Here is a 10553-nt window from a genome sequence, read left to right as displayed (position 1 = left end):
GATAATTAGAAAGATTCAAAGATCTAAAACTTAAAAACTTAAAAAATAAAAAAATCATATCAGCAGCAAGGTAGAACCGTAAATGGGTCGAACTTGACTTCCTCTCTCTTTTCTGCCCAGTTTGGATTGGTGGTGTTGACTGTTGCTTTTGCTCTACTATTGGTTTCCCGCGGAATTTCAAGCCCTGGTAATCTTATTCCTCTTCGTCCCCATACTTGATCTTCTTCTTCAGCATACATTTCGAGACTTCGATATTTTCGATTCTAGTGTGGTTTTTTTTTCCCTGGTTCACCTTCTAAAAATACCGATGAATCGCAAAATAGAGCTGTACGAATATCAGAATATCGCCCACTGAACTGGTTATTGGGAATTTGTTCCTTCCAGATGACTAACTTCTAATTGCTTAGTTTGCGTTTGAACTTCTAGCTGAGCGGGAGAAATTAAAAAATGTGGCTTTTGATCTGGGAAATTGGAGGGCTTGATTTTGATAGATAGTCCTTGATCTGGGCTTGTTAAAGCACATGGTTTCTGAAAATTAGAGTCTGATAAGACCCCATTGGTTGCTCAGGAGATTTAGGACGTAGATTTAAGGGTTCTCGTTATTTTGGGTGAAATGCTACAAAAAACTCATACTCAATTTAACTCATTACAATTATTTTGAATTGGTTGGGCGGATTTTTTTGTCGATGAGTAAAACATGCATATATATAAAAAAAACGGAGAGAAAAATTTTGATTCTGTTTTAGTTATTAGTTTTTTGCAGTGCAATGAGTGTTATCAGTATTTTTTGCTTTCCAAGTGCAGGTTGAGTTGAAGTTTTAACATGCCTAACTTGTAAGCTATAGAACGATGCATAATACGGAATAAACAATTAAAATCAATCGTAAAATCGAAATATACAATTAAAGCATATCTCCGGCCATTGATACTATTATCTATTTCTCACTGTTTTCTTCCTCGTTTGGCACTTTCAAACCCTACTCACTCTATTTAGATGGTGTAAGATTGAAAGGGATTGAGTTAAACGAGTTTGGGGACCAAATGGTTGTATTTATAGCCAAAGCTTCCATCAAGCTTTGGCTACACGTGTCTCATGTTCTCAGATTATCATGGAGGCGGTTCCAACGTTCTGAAACGTGGAGTAGACTATTTCAAAGCTCCTGAGGTGAAGGGGAGTTGGAGACCCATTCTCTTAACCACTTCCGAGAGAAACGGTCAACATTCTCCCACTTGGTACACATTTCACATCTTAAATCCATCAATAATCTGTATTAAGTAATAAGTACATGAATCATGGTGATAAGTCCTCTTATGATGAGTATTATCTTCCATGTATTACTATATATTTATTTCTTAAATATCATAATTTATGTGGCAAAAATTTCTTAAAGAATAAACCCTATGTTTATTCTTGGTCTAACACAGATGAATTTTCTCAAAATTAAATTAAGGTGCACATCAATATGAGAAAAACATCAGAATAATTAAGAATTTCATTAAAATAATATTGTTCATACAATGAAGAATTACATAATGGAACCAAGTCCCATATTCACTACATGATCCTTGAATTTCAACGGTGGCATGCCCTTAGTCAAAGGATCAGCTATCATTAACTCAGTGCTTACATGCTCAATGACAACTTTCTCTTTTTTAACACGTTCCCTTATGGCTAAATACTTAATGTCGATGTGTTTACTTCAACTCCCACTATTATTGTTCTCGGCCATAAAAACAGCAGCTGAATTGTCGCAATACATTCTCAATGGCTTAGAGATAGAATCCATAATACACCATGTGAAGTAGCCTCAAAACAGGAGACGAACTTGGCTTCCATAGTGGAAGTGACAATCAAACTTTGTTTGGCACTCCTTCATGATATAGCTCCATCGGCCATCGAAAAAATGTATCCTGATGTTGATTTTCGTAAATCAATACAACCAGCAAAGTCAAAATTTGAGTAGCCAATTACTTGCAGGTTATCGATGGGTTTAAGATGTGAAGTGTGGACCAAGTGGGAGAATGTTGATCGATTCTCTCGAAAGTGGTTAAGAGAATAGGTCTCCAGCTCCCTTTCATCTTAGGAGCTTTGAAGTGGTTCACTCCACGTTTCAGAACGTTGGAACTACCTCCATGATAATCTGAGAACGTGGGACACGTGTTGCAAAGCTTGATGGAAGCTTGGACCATAAATACCACTGTTTGATCCCCAAACTTACTTAACTCAATCCCCTTCAGTCTTACACCATCTAAATAGAGTGAGAAGAGTTTGGAAGTGCCAAACGAGGAAGAAAACAATGAGAAACAGAGAATAGCATCAATGACCGTATGTATGCTTTAATTGTATATTTCGGTTTTACGATTCATTTTAATTGTTTATTTCGTATTATAAACCGTTCTATAGCTTACATTTGATATCAGAGTCAGGTTTCATCTCTGCCTTGGTGTTTTATCACTCTCTCTGTTTATCTCTATTTTTTGCCGAAACTTTTTAAGAAATTGAGTTTTGTTTTTGGGTTTTATTCAAAACAACATTTCTGAGTTTTCTGAGATGAAAATAATAATTTTTGACGTAAAAAACGTGGTTTTTGGTTGGCCAACATTCATTCCATGTAGGAGAAAAATGACAGGTCGTTTTTCATTTTGGAAAAATGACATGTCCTTTAGATCAGTTTTGTTTTTGTTTTTTTTTTTTATTTGTTTTAAAAAAGGATGATGAAAAACGACTTTTAGTTTCCACTTTTGTAGATGGTCTAGAAAGTGGGTTGTTGGGCCGACGCCCTTTGTGCTAATAACTGTTGTGTCATATTATTGTATTTATAATATGTCTAACATGTTTATTTGGTTCGGTTTGGCCATGTTATAAGTTTTACTCAAGTTTTGCATATATTTGTGTGCAATTTAGATAATTATTGTGCAAATTTAATAATTATGCTCATATTTAGTTTGCATAAATTGATTATTTTCTGCTCTAAATTAATACGTGCAATTTTTGAATGAGTATATATATATAGTTAAAAGCATGAAATTAAATATTATGCATAATATTATAGTTTTAATTATGCAATGTTTATGCTTAAATTGTGAGAATATTCTGTGCATAATAATAACATGTTAATTTTAGTTAAAATTATGCAATTTATAATTATTCTCATATTTAGTTAATCCTTATGCATAAAAGGTATAATGTCTAGTGATCAATATAATTTTTAATTAATTAGAGAATAGCCACAGTATCTTTAATTAAATAAAAATTATATATTATGATTGATTGGGATCACATAAATAATATTTAGACATTAATTGTAATTAATCATACTTAATATAATAAATTTTATCCCACAAGAATTTTTATTATATTTATATGATTAGTTAGGGTAAAATATCAAATTATTCATAACCTACCCACAAGAATTATGAATTGATTTAATAATTTGATAGTTTTATCATAAAGTTTAATATTAGATAGAATATATATCAAATTATAATCATTAATGGATTATTTGCTGTGGCAGTATGAATGTGTACATCTAAGGAAGTTTTGTTTAGGAGACTAAATTTTAAGCGGGACCATTGTGACGCCTCCAATCTTTCTTGGGAATCTTGAAGTTCTATCTAGGAAAGAAAGATCTTTCCTGGGAACTTACTTAGTAGTACTATTTGTTTCTACGGTAAAATATGCCTTATACATGATTATTAAGTAAACAATTTGATAAATTCTATCATAAAGAATAATTAAATCTGCCTGAATTAAAAATTTAGCTCACAAGCAATTTTTATGTCATTAGATTCAATTTTTAAACATGATTTACATTGGTAAACAATGAAATTTTATTTAGGCTTCAGTTTTAACATAACTTGGCTTTAGATGTTCCTCCCAAGGGTGGATTTAGTTTTGATCTCTGCAGAAGAAATGATATGCTTGCTGAGAAGGGAGTTCAGGCACCGTCTTTTCTGAAGACAGGAACTAGTATTGTTGGTTTAATTTTCCAGGTACGACTGTTCGATGTACTATTACTATTGCTGGAAAAAGTAGGTAATGGTTTGCGGACTGAGTCATATTATTATTTTTTGATCGGTAAGCAGACTTAGTCATATTATTGACATAGAACTACTTCCAAACTAACCATACCAATGCTTGCTCCACAAAGTAAAAGTTCACGAATTGATATTTATTGATTGGCAACTTGGGGCATGTGATTAAAGAACTGGATCGGTGATAACAACTATATTGTTAAATATATTGATCACAAGCATATCCAGAACAAATTATTTAAAATTAATCTCTATTCTATAAGGGCCCTATAACTGCATGTTTCATCATTATCTAATTTGCATGTTAAAACAACTGTTGAGTTGCAAAGGTCTTGCTCCAATGGTACCTATCAAAATATCCTCCACCCTTTTTAGGCTATAGAGAACACATTAAACTGCATGCAGATGGCATATAAGAAGTTTGATACATTTGAACTCATTCATTTTCTAGAACCGCTGGAATAACAACTGTGCTTGTTTCTTGCTTTCAATCATTGAGAATTAGTTAGAGCGGGTACTGTAGAAAAACTATTAAAAACTATGAAGTGACTTGAACTTGAGAGACCTTTTAAAGTTTCTATGGTCTTGCAGGTATTGTGCTCCACCCGTAACCCCTTGGCAGGATTAGTGGACACCCATCAGCCATGTTCATTTATTCCAGCTTTGCTATATATGAGTTCCTTTCAAGATTCATTTACTGAATATTTTACTCCTTTTCAACTTCTATTCAGGATGGTGTCATTCTTGGAGCAGATACAAGAGCCACTGAAGGACCAATAGTTGCTGATAAGAACTGTGAAAAGATTCATTATATGGCACCAAACATATATTGTTGTGGAGCAGGAACTGCTGCCAATACAGAAGCAATAACAGGTATTTGTTAGGTCTGCGTTTAATATGATGATGTTGCGCCCTTTTGTTGGTATTTGTTAGGTCTGAGTTTAATGTGATGATGTTGTGTTGCACTCTTTTGTTCTTTATGACCTCATATGCCGATATAAAATTGTTTTATCATCTTCCTATGAGCATGACTAATGCACTGTTTTGATGTTTGCCTTCTTTAGACATGGTTAGCTGACAGCTACAACTGCATCGCTTCCATACTGGTCGAGAATCAAGGGTTGTCACGGCACTGACCCTCTGAAGAAACACCTTTTCAAGTTAAGTTTCATTTGTTACTTACCAATAAAATAAAAAGTTCACCATATAATTTTAACTGCTCAATATCTTCTCCAGCTACCAAGGTTATGTGCAAGCAGCTTTGGTTCTTGGTGAAGTTGATGTTACCGGACCTTATCTGCATACTGTGAGTTTGCTTTCGAGAATTAAATTGGAAAACAACTGTTTTTCATGGCTTGCATAATTAGTTTCTTTCTCACATTACAGTGACTGTTTTTTACAGATACATCCCCATGGATCAACTGACATACTGCCATTTGCAACAATGGGATCTGGTTCACTTGCTGCTATGGCCATTTTCGAGTCCAAGTACAGAGAAGGCCTGACTGTGAGTTAAGCATTTATTACTTTTAAAGTTGGTTATAAGTTGACTAACAGCCTAGCACTATGACTGCAGTATTAGTACATAAACAACTTCCATACATCTTACACATCTTAGACATCTATTAAGATGATTAGTGATTATCTTTTCATATTCAAATTGAAGTTATGTATTTAGAAGTTTGTATGTGACTGTCAATATGTTAACGTTGTATATCGAGCTACTAGTAAATTGTGCCGAGAGAGGGGAAAAAAAACCCAGTAACTTGTAGAGGACAGAAACGGTTTTATCAAGACCTGCTATCTGCTTCAACATTCCTAATTGAATCTGAATTTATTTTTCTCTTAGTTCGTTTTTTATTCTTCCTGTGGTGCAGAGGGAGGAAGGAGTAAATCTTGTTGTTGAAGCTATATTCTCTGGTATATTTAATGACTTGGGAAGTGGAAGCAATGTTGATGTTTGTGTAATAACCAAGGGTTGTTGTTCCGTGCAAGTTTACACCTCTTTTTTAGGAGGAAAATGTAATTCTTTGGCTAATTTTGATGCAAGTTTCACATCTGGCACAGGGGCACAAGGAGTACCTTAGAAATCATCTGTTGCCAAATCCCCGTACCTTTGTCAATCCAAAAGGCTTTTCTTTCCCTAAGAAGACGGGTCAGTGAAATACTCCACTAATCTTTTGCTCAATTTTATGGCTGGCTTGGTCTTGAAGTCTTGGCTAGGAAGCTTTATTTCTAATCTTTAATTATCTTTTTATTTGCATTCCCATGTTGCAACAAAGAAAGAAGTTGATGTTTTGTGTCTGTTCCAGATGCTTTCTCTTGGTGAAATTGTTTGTAGATTGTCTGACCATGTCGTGTTTATGTGGTTACAGAGGTTCTCATAACAAAGATTACTCCATATTAGGAGAAGGTTGAAGTGATTGAAGGAGGAGATGCAATGGAAGAGTGAAAATGTACGTAAAAATGACTACACATAGAATTATTATTAGAACAATGGACTTAAAAGTATGATCATGGTGCTTCTACCATCATAATTATCATTAATAATAATTAAGTTAATTGATAAAAAATAGAATTCTACAAGTTAATAAGGTATTGATAATATTGATACGCATTAAAAAAAAACAAAATTTTTCAACAAATAATGTGGAAATATTTTGTTTGAACTTATAATTGATGATAATATTATCCAATATATAAGATATCTTTGTGCAGGCAATGAATCTCTCAACTCAATCAATGGATACGAAGAAAAGGGTAAAGAATAAGATATGGAATTTGATCGTATTTAAATAGAATAATACTACATATTATTGTAGAGTGCATAAAAACAGAGTAATGCCACATACAATCGTGGAGTGAGTAAATATCGTATTATCGTTTTGAAAAAAAAAATAAAATTTATTTTTAAAAAATTATCGTTTTTATATAAATATTATATTTATTTATTTTTTAAAAATAATTATATATCATTTACGCACTCATTATTGTAACTATAATTTCTCATTTGTTCGTATCTAAAAATATGTACAGAGATATTTTATTTAATCATAATAATAATAATAATAATAATAATAATAATAATAATAGATTTCCTCGTCGCATCGATCCAAAGAGAAGCTGGCTGAAGGCTGAAGGCTGAAGAAAGCTTTAATGTGTCGACGTATGTAAACGAAACGTCACCGTGTCGGCTCCAGCTCTATCCTTAATTACAATTTATAAATAAAAGTTAAAACAGACATAAAATTTCCGTTGTTTTCCATTCCTTTTCTTCTCCTTCTTTCCTTATTCTTCAAGTGACTCTCAAACCATATACTCTTTTTCTTTCCCATACTTGGAAGAAACGCGCGCGCGCACAAGCAATCAAACAAAATCGAAGTTCTTAATCTCTCCACTACTTCGTATCCGCTATGTCTTACGACTACCTCTTCAAGTACATCATCATCGGCGACACAGGTTTTCTTTTTTTTTTTTCATTTTGTTTTTCTGTGGTTGGTGATAATTTGGGGGTGGGGGCATAATTAGATGTGTTATTTTAGGTGTAGGGAAGTCGTGCCTGCTCTTGCAATTCACGGACAAAAGATTCCAGCCCGTTCATGATCTCACCATCGGTGTTGAGTTCGGAGCTCGAATGGTCACCATCGACGGCCGTCCCATCAAGCTTCAGATTTGGGATACTGTAAGTCTGTTTTTGTTTCTTATGCAAAAAATGAATAATGATAATCCATAACCTTAAATTCATAATCTTAGAATGCCGAAACCCACGTTTGGCTGAGCCTAATACTAATACCACTAAGCGTTAATTTTATTTATTTATTTATTTATTTTCCATTTGTTTGTTTTTATGTATCGAAGAGAGGGTATCCTAATGTGTTTATTTCCGTCGCCGGCATAACTGAAACTTAGAATATTGTCAGAAATGAACTTAGCCGTAATTAGAAAGTCTTTCTCGGTACAATATGGGCAAATTGAAGTTGGAAAAATATAGGTTTTAAGATTGGAGATACTATTTTGAGAGGTTATTTCTTTTAATTAAGTATGCTAGGCTATTTTTCTCTCTATTTATTTTACAACTTGTAACTACCAACTAAATAATTTCCTATGCTATGCTGTCATGTGCTTCGCAAAATTTAGCTAAATAATGTAATTTTCCTATATGATTAGGTTATTTGCTCGGCCCTTGCACGTCTGGTTGCGGACGGGGATGAAACAGGCATTGATTGAACAAGCTGTGCTCCTTGAAAAATAAAACATTTGAAGGATGAAAAAATAGTGTAACGTAGAAATTTAACACATTCTCTTATCACAAAAAATTTAACTGATTTTAGATAGGCGTTATTAAGTTTTAGTTGTTATGTCTTTTTTTAAGTAATAAAAATTGCATTGAAAAGCACAAAAGGCCCACTCCAACTAACTATACAGGTTGTATGCAAGAGAGAGGCCTAACTAGAAGAGAAATAGATAGAAGAAAATCATGTCCATGGATCCCACCAAAGATTCAAGAGTAAACATCATATTATGTTATGTTGTCGGTTTGTAACATCTTCTTATCATAATTTTTTGTATGAGATCATCAAGTTGTAAGTCCATATGTTCAACCTAACCACCTAATCTTCTCCCACTGATCCCTTGACCTTAGTGGTGTACTGATTATGGTCATAAACCAAGGAACTTGTTTTCTTTCAGGCTGGGCAAGAATCTTTCCGGTCCATCACTAGATCTTACTACAGAGGAGCAGCTGGAGCACTTTTGGTATATGACATAACCAGGTGTGTGCGCATGTTCATGTGTGTGCGTGTCACAGAGAGAGAGAGAGAGAGAGAGAGAGAGAGAGAGAGAGAGATGCCTATATGGGCTCCAATAGTAGTACATGGTTGGGTAGACTCCTAAGTATTCCTTTATCTAGATATATAATCATTTGTGCGAGTACTCTGAGAGTTAGCTCACAAGTCATGTGGTTATGTTAGGTTTGGAGGTGTAGTACTTCTATATTTGTCCAATTTTCCTGCCTCCAATCCCCCGTTCTTGCACAAGTTTGATTACCTTACAACTAAACCATTAATTTGTTTTCTTGTCCAGGAGAGAGACATTTAATCATCTGGCAAGCTGGCTAGAGGATGCTCGGCAGCATGCAAATCCCAACATGACAATCATGCTCGTAGGGAATAAGAGCGATCTTGGACATCGGAGGGCTGTTAGCAAGGAGGAAGGAGAACAATTTGCAAAGGAAAATGGACTTTTATTCTTGGAGGCATCTGCAAGAACAGCTCAAAATGTTGAAGAGGTGATGTATAGCTCTACCAAATTCAAAAAAGGCCTTTCTTCTATACTCCTGTACTTTTATTTATATCCTTACAAGTCAAACCTTCCACTTTTTTTGTACAACTTAAATGAAATAATATAGGATGAATCTTACAGGCTTTCATAAGGACTGCTGCAAAAATCCTTCAGAATATTCAGGAAGGTGTATTTGATGTATCCAACGAGGTAACGCTTTAAGTCATTATGCTGGAGAGAAACTTTGGGATATTGGGAGTTGGGACATGATCTTGAGTTGTTTTTGTCAACTATAATTCTACATACTAGTATTGTGGTTTCTATCACTGCATGACAAATAATTGAAAAGATTACAGATGAATAACGGAGATCTGGTTGGCTAAAATCACTTTGTTAGACTAATCGGCTATTTAAGTTCGATCTCTTGTGGCTTTGTGTTGGTAGAGGCGTCAGGAATTCAAGAATTGTGAAGACATGATTAGATGGTTTGGACTCTCTGTTCAGGACTAGGAAAATTTAGAATCACCCAAAATCTAGTTATTATGGACTTCATTGACTCAAGTATAAAGTCAGCATTAAGGAGAATCTAGAAATTATCTTTTTATTTTTATTTTTATTTCTAAATTGCAATTAGATATTTTAATTTATTGACAACCACCCTTTTGTTAATAACTGCAGTCATCTGGCATCAAGGTTGGGTATGGGCGTTCCCAAGGTCCATCGGGGGCGAGAGATGGAACAGTGGCTGAGAGAGGTGGATGTTGCGCTAATTGAAACCCAAGCAGCGGCTTCTGTATTTGAGATCCCTCTGTGCAATTAATTTCTTCTTCTTTATCCTCTCTATAAGCGTGCCACGTGACTTGTTGAGAATATTAAGATGTATAGATTTGATTTCAGCTGTTCTTGGGACAGACTTGTTTGTTCTGTTAGTGAGTCAACTCTTTACGAAAATCAGTTGTACCATGAGTCCATGACAACATTGGTTAATGCGATGGGGTTAAGTCTTCTTTTTTTAGTAAATTTTTTTAAAGATTTTGCTATACGCACTAATCTGTATACCAATACTGATTTATTCATACTTAAAATTTAAATTAACATTATTTTCAATAAAATCTATTTTTTGATCAATCACATCATATTGGTGCACAGATTAATGCACAATTATGTTGACAACTATATTTTTCCTTATTTTAAAATGGTGTGATTGCTTGATGTTGATGTTCCCCTCTTCCCCCACA

The 10553-nt window shown here is 34.2% G+C and overlaps 1 protein-coding gene and 1 pseudogene across 1 annotated transcript; both read left to right on the top strand.

Moving 5' to 3' along the window:
- The first annotated feature begins 3875 nt into the window (after positions 1-3875).
- Positions 3876-7439, top strand: LOC122302670 (annotated as a pseudogene).
- LOC122302672 (ras-related protein RABB1b-like) lies at positions 7380-10335 on the top strand. Its single transcript, XM_043114056.1, has 6 exons — positions 7380-7494; positions 7578-7717; positions 8725-8807; positions 9118-9322; positions 9457-9525; positions 9994-10335. Exons 1-6 carry the CDS (start codon positions 7449-7451, stop codon positions 10087-10089), a joined length of 639 nt encoding a protein of 212 aa, XP_042969990.1. The 5' UTR covers positions 7380-7448; the 3' UTR covers positions 10090-10335.
- Positions 10336-10553: the final 218 nt, after the last annotated feature.

Source organism: Carya illinoinensis, chromosome 3 (genome assembly GCF_018687715.1).
Source record: "Carya illinoinensis cultivar Pawnee chromosome 3, C.illinoinensisPawnee_v1, whole genome shotgun sequence".
Classification (NCBI taxonomy): Eukaryota; Viridiplantae; Streptophyta; class Magnoliopsida; order Fagales; family Juglandaceae; genus Carya; species Carya illinoinensis.
Note: the sequence above shows the minus strand (reverse complement) of the source record. Positions and strands in the feature narration are given on the sequence as shown.

Excerpts from the sequence above, each read along its gene's own strand:
- LOC122302672 (XM_043114056.1), top strand. The coding sequence starts at position 7,449 with ATGTCTTACGACTACCTCTTCAAGTACATCATCATCGGCGACACAG. Across the intron at positions 7,495-7,577 it reads CATCATCATCGGCGACACAG|GTGTAGGGAAGTCGTGCCTG; the intron begins GTTTTCTTTTTT and ends GTGTTATTTTAG. Across the intron at positions 9,526-9,993 it reads TATTTGATGTATCCAACGAG|TCATCTGGCATCAAGGTTGG; the intron begins GTAACGCTTTAA and ends TAATAACTGCAG.